General features: G+C 36.5%; 1 protein-coding gene across 4 annotated transcripts in view; it reads left to right on the top strand.

Annotated features, from left to right (window-relative positions):
- TBC1D5 (TBC1 domain family member 5) overlaps positions 1-19477 on the top strand; it is a 278265-nt gene that overhangs the window by 145569 nt on the left and 113219 nt on the right. For all 4 annotated transcript variants that reach the window (XM_014937837.1, XM_014937839.1, XM_014937838.1 and 1 more), the window contains exons 9-13: positions 1638-1740; positions 7821-7909; positions 9407-9457; positions 9546-9615; positions 14156-14328. In XM_014937837.1, coding sequence (XP_014793323.1) covers positions 1638-1740; positions 7821-7909; positions 9407-9457; positions 9546-9615; positions 14156-14328 — 486 coding nt within the window. The remainder of the gene's footprint in view (positions 1-1637; positions 1741-7820; positions 7910-9406; positions 9458-9545; positions 9616-14155; positions 14329-19477) is intronic.

The raw sequence follows: 19477 nt of genomic DNA on the forward strand, positions 1-19477 counted from the left end.
AGTGATCGAGCCTGAGGCCTACCGTTGTTGTCTTTTTAAGTATTCTTCTGGGGTTTTTTGTCCAACTTTACCTTTTCCTTTCTTTTTAGTATTCTGCCTTTACAGATTTTTTGGTTTTATTTGCTATTGCTCCATGTAGCTGGATGTGGTTTGAGGTAGTTGCTTTATAAAACATTTTCTGCCATGTAGTTACTTCTTCAGTAAGCATGAAAACACTTTTGCTTATGCACTTACTCATTAAAGTACGTCGTGCCTAACCACTTTATTTCCTACTTCCAGCAGTCAAGAAGCAGGATGCAGAGTGGAGTTGCTTCAGTAGAGTTACATTTTTAAATATTTACATTTTCCTGCAATATATGCAGGAATCCCATTAGATTTCTTCCCATATTCTCCCACTAGTTCCACTTTACTCTATTTCACTTGCAGCATATTTGCCCTGCCAGAGTATCAAATGTTTTCATAATTTTAAAGTTTATTTGAGACAGCTACTAAGGACAGTGAATGTATGTTGCATCACAAAAGATGCTAGTAAGATATATAGGATCTTACTTAGAGCTCAAGAAAATTAGGATGCTGGTTTTTGTGGGGGGTTTCAGGAGATATTTTAATAATCTTGTCATTAAAATGCTGATCACTTTTCAAATCTTCATGAAATATTGAACCCTTGTGCATATGCTTCTTCAGACATACTCTTCTTTCTTCCATTTTATTCCAGTTTAGAACTGGAGATTTTTTAATCTTCTTTAACATATTGTATCTCTTGTACTCTTCCTTTGCCCAACTTCCATCTTGAGAAAAATGAAGAGCAGGGCTAAGCACTATTTGTGAAACTGCAGGGCAGACTGATGATCCAGTTACAGTTGCCAACGTAACTTGGATTTGAAAAATGGGACCATGTCATATAAAGTTTGGTTTTTATCTATGGAGATTTAATCTTTGGTGCTTGTTTTTCCAGTACCTGAAGCAAATTAATCAATAGATAACTATTTGCAACAGTTTTAGTTTTAACTGACTTGGTATTTTTAGGTGAGAAGACCTATCTGCTTGGTGGTTTTGATCAAGCTCCTTTTCTAAGTGTTCCTAGCAAGTTTTAGATTTGTTGGTGAAGCACAGTCTTGGAGTTGTTACTACTGGAATGCTGTGTCCCCTGGGACCAGAACAGTCTTCTGGGCTGCTAGGTTTTGGCAGTAAGAGTCTGTGTGCAGGAAGGAGAGGGTAGATCTTTGCTTCAGCCATTGCCTCTCGTCTCCTTTCATTCTGCTTCAACTCAACTTGTTTCCGTGACATGCAGAAGGAAAGGAACTTGATCCTTTAGCCAGCCGGAAACATAATCATATGCTGCATCATTTTACTTGGATAATGTTAAATAATGTTAAAAGGGATTACTTGTTTAAATATAAATGTTGATATCATCATATCTATGTAGCAGACCGATGTATGTTGCACAACATGGATAAGAATTTTGATTGCAAAACAAATATAACAAGTCTTTAGAGGTACTCTTACTCTACAATTCACAGAGCAATGGGAAAACAGACAAAGGAGGTGCTGTCTTACCTAAAACCAATTCTAGAAGACTGGCAACTGATATTTTATGCACTATATTGCTTACTTTCGCTGTATTTCTTTATTTTCAGCTTTCCTGAAATGCAGTATTTCCAGCAAGAGAATGTGAGGAAAATTCTTACAGATGTTCTGTTCTGCTATGCCAGAGAAAATGAGCAGTTGCTTTATAAACAGGTAATGAAAATACTGTACAGGTGGCATTCATTGACTCAACATCTTCTATATGGTTTGACAATAATGTAGTTCTGTTGTATCCGAAGTTGTATCATAATACTAAAGTAATCAAAGAGCTGCTTGTCAGCTGGATAGCAAGAAAAGTAAGCTCATTGAATAACATATGCTTTTTCCTCATAAGGCAGTCCCTCAGATTGTTTTCTTTAGTTGTCTAACTTCAAATTTCTCAATAAACATTTTTTTCTTCAGTGGTGTTTAAGAAAGAAAAAGAAAGGTTTTCTGTGGTTAGGTGAAGAAAGAAAGCGTACAGTAGGATTAAAAATGGTACTGAATAAATAAAATACATAAATAGTGAATTCTGAAATTCAGGCAAAGTTACTATTTTAAGTTTTATGTAATGTTTTAAGTTCTCCCTCAAAGTACTAAAGCCATGTGGTATATTAGCAAATCTGACCTTGGCAGCGTTAGCGTTATCTAACCTTGTAGCATCCAAGTGCAATGCAGCTGACAAATGCCTCTTGTCTGAAGGATAAGAATGCTAGAGATACCACTTTTACAGTGTTACCTGAAGGAGAACCTGCTCAAACCATTTTTGATCAAACAGTAAAGAAAGCCTTAAAGCTGCGCCAACTATTCATCCATATGGGATGCAGGCTAAATTAATGTAACATTTTACTGAAGGAATTTTTGAAGTGAATATAAGCTTGATGCTAAATTAGTGTAGCAAGACCAATACACAGAGTTATTGACGTAAGCGTATTTGTATTTGTTTCTCCAGACTATTAACTGTGGGGTAAGTAGGGACTGACAGACTGAGGGATGCCGTGTGCACGGACAAAGGATAAACTAGGGCAGCAAACTTCAGATGACACGAAAAAATTCATGACAAAAATACAGAGGTTCAGTAAATGTGAAGACTTTTACAAGGCAGCGTGTGTTTCAGGCATGGTCTGTGACCACCCTGTCCTCAATCCAGGAAATTAGTGCTGTTTCATTAAAAGAATGACACATACGAGTTGAAGAAACAGTTACTTCTGAAGAACTGCCTTATAAATTATATCAAAAATCAAATATAGAGTTAAGAAACATATCAAATTTCCATCATCTGGTTATTTCTCATGTTTGACAGACTGTGAGAAAGGAATATTCTTGCATGATTAAAAGAAAAAATGAGATTTGTGAGCTGTATTTTGAAGGGCACTGCTAAAGAAAACACTTCAGCAGTATTCAGCCTCCCATTTCTAGTGAATATAGGCCAGAGCACTGATGATGGGAAAATGGAAGAACATATTCCAGCTAATTTAGTCTATCATTTATTGAACAAGAAGTATTATTTTACTCTTTGATATGACTTAAAAGGACTTAATTACCCTCTGCTCATATTTAAAATCCTCTTGATTCCTTACCAAGAAATAATACCTTTCTACATAAGGATGGAATATTTAGCCAGATCAAATTCAGGAAAAAAAAGCCCTGAGTTTCATCACAAGCTGTTAAAGCTATTATTTTCTACTAGGTGACACCCCGTTTAACATAGACCATATTGTTAATAGTTATGGGATTTTATTGAATTAATGAGACTGTTATCATGTAGTAGAATGTCTTGCTGAGTTAATTGAAACTGCAGAGATTATATAAATGGTATTAATGAACTTTGACTGCCTGATGCCTCAGCTTTAATAAAGACTGCTTGGTGGGCTAAATGAACATAGGCAGATAAAAGAACAGGTTCAATTTTGCGAGCCTACAGGCTGTTGACAAAGAAAACTTCTTTACCTCTATTTTCAACTGGTGTTGCATCAGTGGCGCAGTAATTTCAGGACGGGGTTGCCACAAAACTAAAGGGGGAGGTGAACTGCAGAAAATGGAAAAAAAAATAAAACGATCATGAAGAACTGTTGATTTAACCTCTCTGAGGTGTGTTCAGTATCACTAAAGTCTCATGGTGCTATGCCAGATCCACAAAACAGCAAATGATGGTGGGTTTTCTCCCTTTCTCTGGATGTGTCACTTTTATTAAGAGCTTTTCTTTTGTCTGACCTTGTTTTAAAAAGGTGATTTTGGTTTTTTACATAATGTTCCTGTTAGCTTATTAGTAACAATCCTGGTTTTTTGTCTCCATGTCCCTGTCTTTTTAGATAACATTTCTTTCATGTTTATCAGTACCTGTCTCTGAATTAGCTAATAGGAAGTAAAGTTTGTGGTAGCGACGGGATATGGGTTTTTTCCATCTTTAAGCAAATAGCTATGTTGCAGTCAGCCTTCCTGTTGTACTATTTTTATTGGTTCTGGTTTTATCATTGACTCAAGACCCACTTCTCATAATAATTTCCACTATATCAAAGCCTAGCCTATTTTCTTGAAAATAGTGAAGGTTACCATTAATTCATCAATATCAGATCACCTCTAAGCTTCTGTCTCCACAGTGACCTGAACACAAAGCCCAGTTAAGGTGTTTGCCTTCATATTCAGTATCCATCATGGGACTGGTCCTGTTCTCTATGAGAATTCCTCTGTCTCATTTGTGTGACCACATACAAGAGCTACATTTGCTATAACAATTATAACACTTGGCCAATAAATGAAAATTTATGCTTCTGTCTGTCAACATCTGAACAGAACCTGATGTTTCTCTTTCAAAATATTTTGAAAAAGTTCTAGTTCCATGACAGTTTGCATCCTTATAAATGTAAATAAAGTGTATCTGAAGTTTACGACATTTTATTGAAACTATTACATAGCATCAGCATATAGTCTTAGAAGAAGCAATCAATAATGTTTGCTTAATGTGGATATATGCATGAAACTTTTCTTTGTAGTAGAGTTTGAGGTTTTTGACCAGAGTGAAGTAACAATTTATTTGATGAGGAAAAATATTTCTGTCCCTAGTCAAATGGAGTAGAATGTTGTGAAGCTGTGTTACAGATTTTAAAGACAGAATCCTTACTGGGATCATTGAATTTTTAAATAGCAGCTGTAAATATAAAATCTAAAGAGAATAGTATATTGTACTTAAGCATATCTAAAAATTACTCTTAGCATTCTTCTGTAAGAGTGGTGCCAAAATTCTGGTTCTAGTTACACTGAAAAGAAATAGTGACAATTAAGCCTAATCACTAGGCTAACTATTGTTCACTCATTATTTGATTGCCCTTAGAGAAGTCAATATAATTTTGAAATGCATTGATTCACTTTTCATTGTAGAAATGCTATATTTCTGGTTTTCTTTCTAAACCATAGACTGTATTATGAAATCAATATTTTGTTGTAGCTGGGAAGTGTCATAAAATTATCTGAGCACTGTCAACTTATTTATTAACACTAAAGAGTTTTAGTAAACTGCAGCATTGAAAAAATATGTGTATGCATATTACACTGGTGGCTTTTCTTGCCAAGCTAAAAATCTCTAAACATTTGAAGTACTCTTGTAACTGAAAGATCAGAGGTATCTTTTTGAAATCCTGATATTTCATCATCTGTTTGTTTTGTTTTTGTTGTATGTGGGCAGCCACATTATGATTCTACTTTATTATAAATTTGATATATTATTATGTTGGAAGAATGCATGATGTGCTTTTATCTTTTATAACTAATTCTTATTTTATGTCCTCTTTCTTTTTCTTCAGCTTATATGTTTACAGCTTAGGTGGTAGTTTTATTAGATAGTCAAGTTTTTGGCATTTCCATTTCTCTTATTTCATGTTAGTATATCAGGGTGAATAAAAGATTAGACATGGAGCTGTTAATTAACTGAGGGCTGTATGTATGAAAGTACTACCCAGGTTATCTACAGTTTATTCAAATATTTTTGCCACTTACATTTATTGTCTAATCCTGCACATATCTCCCCATCTCTCCTACTCATTTCCCTCCTGGTATGACCATAAGACTTTCAGAAATATAAAGTTTTCCATTTGAAATCTAACCCATATTGTCGTGTTTGGGAATTGGGAATTTTACATCAGCTCCTGAAATCAAGGGGCTACATCGGGTTTAATCTTTTTTTTTTTTTTTTCCTGAGTTTCTGTTAACCCTTCATCTTTCAAAGTAGTCCCTAAAGGTTCAGAACTAGGAAAAGAAAAAAAAATTCCACAGTAATTTTTCTGCCTTTAGCTTTGCCCGGTCAACTGACTGCTATTTGTGCAACCCTACAGTTGAGGCTATAAGTCATCTTAGTCTTGAAGAAATTAAAAAAAATTTACTAGGATTTCAGTTAATAGCCACAGACAAATTCTCAAGTGTCTTTTTTCTTCAATACTGCTAGATATTGGAATTTCCTCTTACAATCAGATAAGATTCACTAATATGGATCTGAGTACACTCAAAATAGATCATCTAGAGAAGGCTTCCATATCTACCTCTCTGCTCAGTTTGTACCACTTGAGGAAAATCACCATTATTTCCAATAAAAGTAAAACAGTAATTAATGGATCTGTTTGATACCTATGCAGCTGATAAGCTAACTTACTGATATTGAATACTCCTCAAATCCTAGATAGAATAATAAGTGATATACCAACAAAGCAGCAGGGTAGCTGCAGAAGCGTGTGACTCTTTCAGTTATCATGTCTGTCCACCACTGAAAGGGCTGGAAAAGCAAGTGGAGAGGCTTCCCAGCTTGGAAATGCAAACATAAGGGTAGAACAGCTCCTCTCTGGGGACCCATCAGTTGACTCCTGGAGGCAGCCTGAAATGCTTATGAGCTTGATGGGCCAGTACCAGTGCTCTTTCTGCCAACAGGATAGACCAGATGGGCTTCTGGGCCTGTCTGCCCAGAGCACACACCTGGAGCTGCACTTGGTGAAGTAGTTGCACCTTCGAACTGGAGCACTGCTGGCTGCGAACCCGTCCTCCTGCACCAGGTCAAGGACTCCACCCAGAGTGAGACCCAGCAGGGGCAGCCTGGGCATCTGGCACCAAGCCCTGGCTGTAGTTGGTGGTTTTGGGCTGAGGTCAGGAGCTCCCTCCCCTTGGAGTGATCCCTGTGTCCGGAGGCAGCCAGACAGTTCTCAACCCTTCATCCCACATCTCTTCCATCACTGAAGGGCTCCCCTCACTTCTTCTGTATGGCTGACCCCCACCCCAACCTGTGGCTTGCATAGTTCTTACCTGCTGTCCTTGTCCACCACTGGGAGTCCAACTCCCCTGACATAATCAAATTCCCTAGTTATGATACCTCAAATCCTCCTTTTCCCTGATCTGATCTGAGGGAAGGGGCTGAATATCTGCTGAAGTTTCATTCTGCAGGCTATAGTTTCACCTGCCAGTCTATTGCTGCTTGCCAGCTGGATTGCTTGTGTCCTGAAGCTGTTGCTTCTGCTCCTGATAATAAATTGGCAAGCCCCAGGTGAATCAAGGCAAATCAAGACTCCTGTTTTGTTCCTCATGAACTCCAGGTTAAAGCATCGATGGCTGGCCTGGATGGCCCAGCCGTGCTTCTAATGCTGACCCAAGTCCTCAACTATCCATCAATTTTTTCTCTTCCAGGCCTGCACGTTTTGGTTTTTTTTCTATATCTCAATATACATTGCACATATAAGTAATAGTTTGTGATGGAACACTACCAGTTTCCTATGCATTGTGTTATCGTAAGTTTATTTTTAATATTGAAGTAACAACTTTAAAAAAAAAAGTCCATAGGAATGTAAGTTTCATTTTCTGATTTCCCAAATAGCTGTCCTTGTCTCCTCTAAAGGCTACTGCTATGCTGGTTTTGGAACATTATCAAATAAGAAATAATTTTAAATTTTGTAATTTGTTCCTATTGCAGATCTTTGTACTGTGGATCATGATTGTAATTATCATAAATAAAATTCATATTTATGAACATAGATCTTGGAGTAAACTGCCAGGTGCAGGGTTGACTACCATTGCCAATATAGTATAGAAGAATAAACACACAGATTTAATCAGAATTTAAGATAAAAGCCATTGATTATGAAACTGTCCTGTTAAGAATGTAAATGTTCCTGCTTTCACTTAGTCTGCACCTATTATTGCTGTCTGCCTGATGCTATATTTTATGGACTGTTGTATCACTGGAAAAATCTTACTCTGCTTTTGCTTTCTTTTATGTTTAGGGTATGCATGAACTTTTAGCTCCCATTGTCTTCATCCTGCATTGTGACCACCAAGCTTTTTCACATGCCAGTGAAGCTGCACAACCAAGGCAAGCATTGTGTTTTATTTGTATAGTATTAAAAATGCGCCTTGTTAAAAAAATAAATTATGTTGGCTGGGCTGTAACTTACAAATGTGTATTCCTTAACTCTTTGTTTATAATTGATAAATTGATACCAGAAATGGTTGCATCCTCAGGCTGTTAAGGAAATGTCCTTATTTCATCTTCCCGACCACAGTTTCTGAAGGGGGCATTAAGAGTGTAGACTTTGGCCCCTTCACAGATATTAGATGGTAAAAGAAGGGAAGACAAGAAAGCTAAAGGAAAACCTTAATAATAAAAGCTTATGTACCTACTGTTTCTCCTCATTCATAGTGCCAGAAATGGCTTAGGTTTTGTCATTGCAGAGATGAGGCAGATTAGAGAACTGCAGTCATGGGACGGACATGTTACGAACTCTCTTTCCTCGTATCTTAAAAGAGAAAAAAAAATTAGTGAAGGCAAATTGTTGTGGTTGGTATTTCTTTCATCGCTGCAATGTTGTACCTGCAATATCTGACTGTCCTTTGACGTGGCAGTAACATTGTGTTATCTATTTGATTCACCATTTCACTCAAACTGCATGTGTGTGTATACGTAATCATATGTTTGAAATGTTACAGCACACATGATTGTCTGTCAGCCAAATTCAGATGCTCTTTTCCTTGCCCTATATGTGAAGTGCTTTTTTTTTACAAAAAAAAAGTAAAAAAAACCTAGTTGCTTTCTTTTATCACTTTTGATATTTAGGCCATTTCTTTTCATTTGTCTTTTTGCACTCTCTTTTGGAGTCCAGCCGTGAATAAAATCCAATTTAATTATGTGTGCTGTGTAATATAACCTCTGTTAGCACCCCTCAACGTGGTTGTCCAAAGGCAGTTAAGTAAAAGGATGGAGATTACTTAGAAGTGTGCATTTTTATTCCTTATCTGTCCTTAGATATCCTGAAATTACTTAGAGGCTCTTCAGTGCTAAGTAACTTAAAATAACCCTGTGTTACGCACAGCATACTGTTCCATCCTGACTGAAAAAGTAGAACTAAGCAGCAAAGTAGATGGAAAAGAGGTGCTGTCACTGATTAATTGCTGTTAAAGTACAATAAAAATACAGGCTATTAAAACAAAATAAATTAATGTTTTGATACTGCATTTTTGACCAGTAACCATATTTTTTTTGTTTGGGACAAACAGTGATAGATTGTGCAGCAATCAATTATTCTAGATCAAGCATATTCAAATAATACATTGTGACATTCAGTAATTTGTTATTTGGAATAATTAGATGGTTACTTCATTGTAGTGCAGACAAGGCAGCTAATTTGTTTTTGATCTTTATAAAAAGGAAAGACTTCATTTGTTCAATGGAGTTGCTCTTTTTAATTAAAAAGGCTAGTTTTCTCATTTGCACTTTATATGAAAGTTGGCTTATAAATACATAATAGTACATGCAGAACACTGACCAAAAATAAACATTCACATTTGGATTGTTCACTGTTGCCTTTTTCAGTGAGGAAATGAAAGTTCTTTTGAATCCTGAATATCTGGAACATGATGCCTAGTAAGTTTTAACAACTTCCTTTACATTTAATTTGCTCTTATTTGTAATACATTATTTAACACCAAGTTTCTGGGTTTTTCCCCTTCAGTGCAATGTTCACACGTCTTATGAAAACTGCAGAACATTGGTTTTCAACTTTTGAACATGACAGTCAGAAGGTAAATATTTCTCTAAAATGTTGTACAAACACAGATTCTCCTATGTCTGAGTGGTGTTGGTGTGTAGCATTCAAAAAAGGCCTGTTATAAGCATATCTGTGTGCCCAAAACCTGTGCGAATGTCATGTGAAATAAATGCATATAGGCATTGTTCAACATATCGAGACTTGAATTGTTTTAAACTCTTCATAGTATAAACAATTCGCTGTGAAAGCAAAACTTTGATCATAGACTGTCCCTCACAGGCCAGGGTGCATCTTTGTCTGACTTCATCATTACATTTTCTTCCTTTTTTCTTCCTTTTTTTCCCTTCTTGACCTTGGGGTATTCAAACTGAGGGACTGTCTGTGCCCTCAGATCTCCTGTGTAGCTATAGAGATGCCACTTTATTTAGTATGTTGCTTCTTTTCATGGAAAAGCTTTTTCTGTGGTCTGAATTTAGTTCTATAGAACGCTGCTTTGCAGGGATCGTGAAGGCCTTGCCTGTAACTGGTTTTCAAGCGTGGCATGAGGGACGATTCCCTCTGTCCGTTTCACCTCAGTCAGTTGCTCAAGATTTCTTTTGGGTACTTTTTGTCCTGTCTCTCTGTTTGCATTTCTCTTGTCTTTAATTCTGAAAAATTATCTGTGTGATGGAGTGTACGTAGAAGGCTCTAGCATAACATAGCCATATTACAGGTATTGCCAAGACTTTCACTGTATTATATCCTAAAAGAGTTGTTCTCCAAACTTAGTTCCAGCTCGATTCACTTCAGCATTTTTCACGTAGACCTTGGGGTAAGTATGGAGAGTTAGCAAAAAATTAATAAGAATTTGGCTGGGTTTGTATATCCACATGTGTGCACCAAAACCTATATTTGCAAACTGTAATTAGGGAGTTCTAGTTTGAGAGGAGGTTTTGCCTGTCTCTTAAAGAAAAAGACATTCACCCAAGACTCACATAAAAGCCTCTATTTTCTTTAAATGTTTAAATGTATCTCTGTATATATTTTATTAGACATGGAGCATTGGTGTCTTGGCCTAAGTTATCTACAGTTATAAATTACTATTTGGATTTGATTTTTTACATAATTCTCAGTAACTAAAGATAAAGTATATGAGATACAAATTTTATGAACTTATTACATAGTCACTTTTATTCCAACAACAAAGCTGTGAGACGTGTTTCTCTGAGTGTAGCTTTTTAGAATTCAGTATTCAAATGTATTTGTTCCATTTTCTGTGACAGAGGTGGTAAAGTCTGAGGTTGAATTTTATTCCAGGAAGTAACTAGGTCTGCCTACAGTTTTACAGTGTTTGGGCAGAAGGTGAAAGTTTACATTGCCCTTTCCAGTCCTTTCGTGGCATAAAAAATTAACAATGCAAAGCGCACGGATTAATATCTAGTTGTTTGTTCTTGTTCTTTGCAAACATGTATAATCTTTAATAATCCTTTCTTGTACGTATGCCTTTTACAATCATGACTTTGAGGGTTGGCTACATAATAATGTCTGAATCCTCACGAAGGAAGCAATGAAAGTGCGTGCTCTGAGAGACATGTTACGTTTTACAGCCTCTAACAGTTGGTTCCATTACTCCCAATTGCCATTAAAGGAGCTTCTCCAGCTACTCCGTTCCCTAGTGGTTAATGAGAGAAATCTGTCCGCGGTTTATACTTGTACTATGTCCTAGCCTCTCTTTACTGCTCTACCATTTGTTTCCAAAATGTGTGAATATATAAATTGTATTAGTATCGGCTTCCAGCCATTCCAGTGCCTGTTGTGGTAGGTAATGTTTTATGACAGAATTTGGTGATTCTGTTCCTAACACTTGATCGGAATTTTTAAGCTGCATTTCACTTCTACTGAGATTTAAACTGTTCTTAGAGGTTAACCTGATGCTGTCCTGCAAACAGTATAGCACATCTCTGAGCCGTCCCTCTTTTTGTCTTTTTACTGTGAATCACATGTGTTCCTTTGAGATTTATCATTTCTGTTTCATGGTAGCAGTAGATGACTAAAGCCACACACTCAAATCTTTTCCAAGACTTAAAAGCTCACAAAATTAAAATGGGTGTTTTGTCTTGTGGCAGCTTCGTATATAGTGAATATGGGCAGGGGCACAGTATCATGTTGTCCACTTGGCTTCAGGCACTGTGAGTCATTTCTAGTTAAACATTTTGGCAGCTTGGGTGTATTCATTTATTTAATAGAGCATCTTTCCGTTTGGGCTGTTTCTTTCACACCAACTGATGTGATTTTTTGGAGCAATTCCAGCTGACTAAATATATTGTCGTTTTCTCAACCACATTGCGTGAAAGGGGACAACAGACATACCATGGGCACTCCCCTGAACTTCTTGGTGGAGTACACCAAATCAGGAGGAATGGACTGTCAAGGCACTGATTATTGATTGCAAGTGCTTTCCCCACAAATTCTGTAATGCTTTGAAGACTTCTGTTAATGGGGTTAATTTCTGCATTTTGATGGATACCATTTATTTATCTCATGCTTTTAAAAATGGCAAGCCAGCACATATTATTTGATGCACTTAGCCATGTTGATAGTCAGTCAGTCTGACAGTCAGCAATGTGTCAGTGCTGCATTATGCCAGGGTGCACAAATACTGCAAGTGACAAATAACTTTCCAGTTTTGGCACTCCTCTGTAAGAGGAAGCTTGCATTAGTTTTGATATTCAGAATCTTTTGACATTTGAGCCAGTGTTTAAGAGTCTGTCTTCTGATTTTGTAAAAATGGCTTTAAACCCACAGACAACTAATGATGTAAATAAAGGCTAATCAGTGTAAGTAGCTAGTCTTCTCATATTACAAGTTCAACTAAGTAGAAACCTTCTAAGGTTGAGTTTTCTATACAAGAATCTATGCCTATAACTGAGAAAAGCTTAAAAGTACAGATCTTTTGAGTCATCAGAGTTATGAGTGCATGCAGTGGTCAAGCTGAAGTTAAACCCAATTTGAATAAACCATAATAAAGTTCATACCCCAGACATGTGCCAACTGGTGGAACATGCACAGTCTATGAATACTTACAGTTATATACTTTTATGATCAGTTTCAAAGATAAATTTCTATGTTTATACAAAGAAATTACTGTGGACTGACATTTAGCATTAAGGTAATGTTATATCATACTTCAAGAGTGTTTTTCTATATAGATTGCAAGGTAGTAGATACCCTTTTTCATTATTTTGCATTCTAGCATATGACCAAGAAAATAATGAAATGGGTCTGAAACAACAATAGGAAATAGCCATGCAATGGGGCAACAAAAATCAAGGCAAAAAGAAGGCTGCCTGATTTGGTAATGAAAAGGTTAATAGAATAATTTAAAAAGGAGATAGGAGAAATATCCTTTCCAAACGTGCTTGCAACTGTGAAGATCTTCAGTTCTCCTTTCTTTGTTATTGAATATTAAAAGTAATGTGCTTTTCACAATATTGAACCAAGTGAATTGGTCTTTCAGCAGTTTAAGATGTAATGAAGTATTCTGAAAGTTTAACCCTTTGACCTTGATAATGCTTCTGTATCGAAATACTGAGCAAAAGGGTAGAAAAACAATAACTATTTTTTAAAGTGAAGCTTTCGGGTCAGAGAGCAATGATGACAGATTGCAACAAAGTCATTCCAAAATCTTCTCTTCTTACTCTTCCAATTTTGCTTCTTCTGTATCTTTAACATTGTTCCTGATAGCTTAATTCTCTGTTTCCCTTCCCTAAGCTTTCTCTTGATACGTTTGACTTGTTTTTTATTTCTCATCCTCCTTTTTACATGTTTCCTATTCAGTGGGGTTCATTACTTGCTGCATTCTTTCTAGCATTCTGTCTCTTTTTCAATAATACTTCACTCTTTTGCAAGAAGAATCAATTTAAAGCAGTATCAGGTTCAAGGACGCCAATACTCTAGTAGTTTCCTTCCTCTGTTTTCACTTGGTGTGTGTCATGTTCTAGATCATGACACAGTTTGCACAACCTTTAGGCCCGACCTACTTTCTAACCATCAGGTTAATCGCACTGTTCTAGTTCTTTTTTTCTTTTGAAAGTTTTCTGATGCTTTATAAAAGTTGTGTAGATTTTGAGGTACAGCCACCTGATCTCCCAAGCAAGGGAAGCCTGTTTAGAAAGGATTGTTCGATAATAAGTTATTTCCTTTTGGTAAGCATTCTATTGTCCTCTGAGGGCATATATTCTCTAATAAGTTACCATTCATCTACTTCGCTCTGGACTGACACAGACTGTTGATATTAAAGCTGAAATAAAGCTGTCAACATGGTCAGAGCATGAAAAGTAAAGCACGTACATAAGAATTGATGTGCAGAATGAGGAGGTGAACCTCGGCACACCTGGAATGGGGAATCCCACAATACTTTCCACAGAAGTGGGTACTTGAGTTTCCTCTAGTGCTGGAAAAGAAACGAGTTATTAATATTTTCATGTTCGTTTTGAAGCCAATGATGGCAGCAAATCAATTCTCTTACAGACAATCCCTTAAGACAATATGGCTTCATGGGATGTTCTTTTTTTCCCCATTATCCGTGTCTGCAGGAAAAAGATGTGATGATTACACCTATGCCATTTGCAAGGCCACAGGACTTAGGCCCATCTATTGCTATTGTAGCGAAGGTAAACCAAATTCAGGATCATCTGCTGAAGAAACACGATATCGAGCTGTACATGCATCTGAACCGACTGGAAATTGCTCCACAGATTTACGGACTGTAAGTGTTTGCAAAGTATTATTTAATTTAATTCCTTCTATCTTTATTTCATTATATTAAGAGATATTTTTTTCCTTATGTTTATGATTAGAGGAATGGGGCTAAAAAGAAGTACTTCTTATCTTTTAGAATTATTCAGTTGATGGCATTACAGTAAATGACACCCTCCTGTTGTATTTGTGACAGTGGCATTCCCCATGCAGATAAAGTCCTTTTAGAGAACTTGACAAAGACTTCCAGTGCAGTGATAAAGTATGTACTGAATCGAGTACGTATTCTACCTGTGGTTTTCCTATAAGAAGAAATGGGATAATCGGACACAAAGAAGGGGCGGGAAGGGGAAAATTATTAGCATTGAATGGGTTATGTACTTATTTTTATGACCAGTTCAGTATTAGTGAACTTTCCCCTATTGCAATAATGGGGTTTTGGATACTGGCAATATAGGTGTGGTGGGGCATGTTAAAAGTTAAGGCATGGAGATAATAAAGCGTCTATATGTGGAGTCTGCCCAGGTACTCCCTTTTCCATTAAGCTGGTTCAGATCCATTCAGCTGGTTGTGTATCATGTGCCCCATTCCAGGGGGCTTTATTGCTCCAGGTGTGACTTTGGATGTGGCCTTGTCCGCGTGTTTGCACAGCATCGCATCCACACCAGTTATGGCTGCTATAGTCGGTCTGGGACAATACAGAACGTGCATCTTGGATGGACCTTGAGTAACTGTGAATTGACTATGGTTTTGAGGAAGAATATTGCCTTCATTGTCTGGAATTATAGACATTTGATTCATTTTGATCATTCCTTAAAGAGCTGGCAAGCCGTATGTGCAGTTGCAGTGACAGAAAAATGACACTTTAATTAATTTTTTTTACTTTTTGCAATGATTTAAAATAAGGTTGGCTTTGGCTTAAATGGAAAAAAAAAAAAGGTTTCATTTAAAGGTGTGAATTTCCAAATGTAATTGTGAATTGCATGTAACAACTCAATAGAAAATGTAGAAGAGGAGGGAAAAGGTGACTGTGTAAATACCAGGCTATAACTGCAATACTTAACATTAAAGTCTAATTTGATGTTACAATAAAATGGAAAAATACTGTGATATAGTGTACCCTCAAGAGAAGAGTTGAACTAAGACTAAGTAGTAGTCCCAGACTTACAAATAACATGTATTAGGAAGATGTATGTAATTCTACAAAACTGATTTAAATAGTTTTGATAGGAATGAGTTACAGGGAGAGGAAGAATAACCCAAGTAAACTCAAGGTATTAAAACTATGAAGAGGACAGATTGTCCGATTAGTTTATTTTTTATGTAGAGTTGTGTATTTTCTTAATATCTTCACTAGTCTGGAAGAGAAAGCAGGCATCCTTAATAAACTTCAGGGGTGGTAATGAATAAGTAGGCATTATAAATATCAAAGAAAACGAAAAGACAATGTTTCTTTTTTTATGAAGTCTTATGAAAACACAGAGAAATGAAATAATATAAACCTTAGAAATTTGCAAACAGATATTTTAGGGCAAAAATAATTCGTACTATAGGTATTCAGTATAAGATTTTGCCTTTAAGTAAAAGAAATAATTGAAAGAAAAAATTAGACTTTAGCTCAAAACATAACATTATAATAACAGAAGAACAGTGCAGTCTGGTGTGGCATAAATAGAACTGAATCTGAATAAAGAAATTTACAGTTAAGGGAATGAATTATGAGAGAGAGCTTCAGGCTGACTATCAGGAAAACCTTACTAACAGGGAGCTGTTAGACTGTAAAATAATATATCAAAATTAACAAAGGAAAAGCCATCAGAATATTTTAAAGACAGGCTTTGAAAAGCTCTCAGAAATGGGTAGTATCACAGAGAATGAGGCTGCATTGGCAGAAGAGAAAAGTAGGTTGCCTGTGAGGTCATATCCTTCTCTGATTTCTGACTTAATATAGAGGACAGAAGAAAAAGAAAGGGAAAGGAACATGACTGTGTTGTATTATTCTCACCTTTAATGATGTCTGAAATCTTCAGAATAGTAATTTCTAGTAGTGAGCCAGCTGACAGTCTCAGATGCTGGATCTTTTCCTGTATTTAGCATTTCTTGAACTAGAAACAGCATTTCTTAAACTTAATAGGTTATTAATAATTGCTAAGCCTAACCCAAGTGCAGAATTCATGTGAGCTTTTTGTTGAAGTTTATTGTGTTGCTGAAGTTTGTTGGATTTGCCAACAATAAATATTCATCTGTCAGCCTCGATATCACTCAAAATATCTACAGATGGTAGAAGGGAGACTGGGAACTTCCCTCAAAAGATATTGTGGCATTCCTGGTGAAAGTAGCAACACAGAAGGCTTGTATTTAGTGGCAGTCTCCCCTAGCCTGAACAACTTGTACAAGTTACTTATTTAAAAAAGTAGTATACTTTGCATCTTTCTATAATCTTCTGGGGTAAGGTAGAAACAATTCTTACTTACTCTTCGTATTTTCATAGAGTTGATTTCAACCTTTGATGTTAGCAAGTACTCCTTTTATTTTTCAAACACTATGGAGACTTATTCTGCTGGGTGGTCAGGTACCCTAGTCTGCTGTACATTTCCATGTTCAGAAACTGTCCTTTAAGATAAAATGTGCTTACACATTTGTTGAAATTATACTTACCTGCTTACAAGACCAACTTTAACAGGCATTTCAGCACATGTGGTACGACTCAATTAAGTTGGGTTGCTGTCCTGTAGGGCAAAGGTTGTGTGCTGGTTTTGTGGAAAAGTATGCTCGTTACAGTGTTTATCATATCAATGTGAGGAATCTTTGTTTCCTCTTCATCAGTTAGTCTTCTGTAAACATGGTGTCATCAGCCTCAGCCTGGTGTGCGGGGCTGCATGCTGGGAGGTGCTGCCGGTTTGGAAGAAATCTTTTCTGTGTGTGGTTTGCATTTTATGAAGTTTTAGCTCAAGGAGTAGATTTCTTTATTTTCTGGAGGGCATCAGTATGCAGACTTCGCATTACCTGGCTATCTCATTTCATTGCTCATCAGAAGGAGAATGCTGTTAGGTATAGCAAGGAATACTAGGGTCCTGGCTATGCCGTACGTCTGTGCTCTGGTCATCAAGTTGGTGTCATATACAGTAGCAGCCTTAGCAGGGGAATTTCTGTAGCTGGCAATTTCGTGAGACTGCACATTCATTCACTTGCAGTCAGCCGCTGCATATCCATCCCTCTGATAATTATTCAGCTGCTATTAATATCAGCCGAAATGGAACCAGCAATACAGAGATAAAGGCTTTGTGCCTTATCATTCTTCAGTCTTCTTTATTTGCCGTGTCTCTAGCTTGTTTTCAGACCTTAAGATAATGTTGTGCAGGATAACGTTGTTTCACATTCCTGGTAGCACCGCAGGTTGCATACAGTCTAACCAAACTATAATAATTATCTAATCAGATCTAATTTTGTACTTTGTAAAGTAAAGCACAAGAATGGTTTGAAAATAAAATGGAATTGATTACAATAACAGTTCAGTGACATGCTTCCTGATACTAAACTTTTTCTAAATAAAAACAAAAAAATACTAAGATTGAATAAAAAGATTGGATACTCTGAAGGGCTGACAGATTGAATATTCAGTTTAATTGTAAAATGAGATGAGTTAACAATGATTAATGTCCTAGATTAAATGGTGTTCTAGTGTTAATTTCTTTGACCCTTACATCTAATTCATGTTAAAGTACAAAATAATTATTGCAAAACCATTTTGCAATTTCTGCAGTGGCCAGCGTTTGCAGTGGCCAATTAAGCAGGTTGTGCTCTCAGCTTGACAAAGGACAATGTTTGAGGAAAGCTTTCAAATATCTGTATTTTAGGACATTTTCTTCCATTTATAGTAATTTGTAGTAGAGGACTTCTTTTACATTTCATTGAAAAGATGAATCAATTGGAAAAGTTCCACATAATATCATCATTACTACTTTATTTTATGTGCTGAGGGTTTCAAAGTGAATTATAGTGCATCAAATGAAGTCCTCATATAACTGCATGCAAGAAGTACAGTCAGATCATGTAAATATATATGATATGGTTGTATAGAAATAATGCACCCAAAGGTAACGACAAGGCATATGTGTAAAAAACTTTATTTAAGAACAAAAATTAACTGTTGGCATAAACTCACTGGTTTCTGCATCATAACACTGATGGCAGTATTATATTGGTTAAGCAAACTCTTTCTAAGTGCATATCCAACAGACAATAAAGTGCATGCAGAAGTGAGCTTAAATATTTCATGATAGCTTAATCTCAGTACAAAAAAGGCCTTCTTAGAACATTCAGTGCTGATGACTTTGCCTCCCACTGCCACTCTGCTTTATGATGATCAATCAGGCAGACATACTGCCTGCTGCAGTTCGAGGTGCAGTTTCAGCCCTTTAGGCTGATACCACAGTTGTACTTCAGGAAGAAGACTGTCTCATGAAGCAAAGGAAAAAGAGAAAACAAAACCAGAAAAGTAGGATGCAAACTAAGTTACAGGGTAGCTAGGCAGGAGTGTTGATTTGAAGATAGATTTAGAAAGGTTATGTTACAGCAAAGTCAACAGCAGATGTGCTGCTCCACTATTACTATTCTTACTTGCTTCGCTATGAGCACTGCTATGGGGCATCCACCTGTTTTAGTTTCTCTCCCATGCCATTATGGTACCAGGCAGTATTCTTTTTAGTAACCATATTAGTCTCTGGAGGGAGAATTTAAAGGATTTTACCTGTGCAGTAAAGGACCATAAATCATATTCATTGTATCCAGAAAAAAAAAATTTCCAACAAGTCATCAGAATAAGAAATCTTCGTGATCTCCAGAAAAAGTAAATCAAAGATCAGCCTTGCTAAGGAGAACTCTACAGATCATCCAGAATGCCTGGGTTTATTTTGGATTCTCACACTTCACCAAAAAAATGAGAGACATAATATGTGACATGGTCCAAACCAATTACCGTTCCTCTGTAGTTTTTAATCCAGTGTCATCAATTAATTGGACAGCAATTACAATGAGAGCAACTTTGAGCTATTATGCATGTAGTAGGGGAACCGACAAAATCTGGCCTTGGTATTAAAATAAATGAGTATTTAGCAATGGCTAAGAATAAGCAAATACAAAGTCTTTCTGAACAAAGT

The sequence above is a fragment of the Calidris pugnax genome, unplaced genomic scaffold, assembly GCF_001431845.1.
Source record: "Calidris pugnax isolate Ruff unplaced genomic scaffold, ASM143184v1 scaffold11, whole genome shotgun sequence".
NCBI lineage: Eukaryota > Metazoa > Chordata > Aves > Charadriiformes > Scolopacidae > Calidris > Calidris pugnax.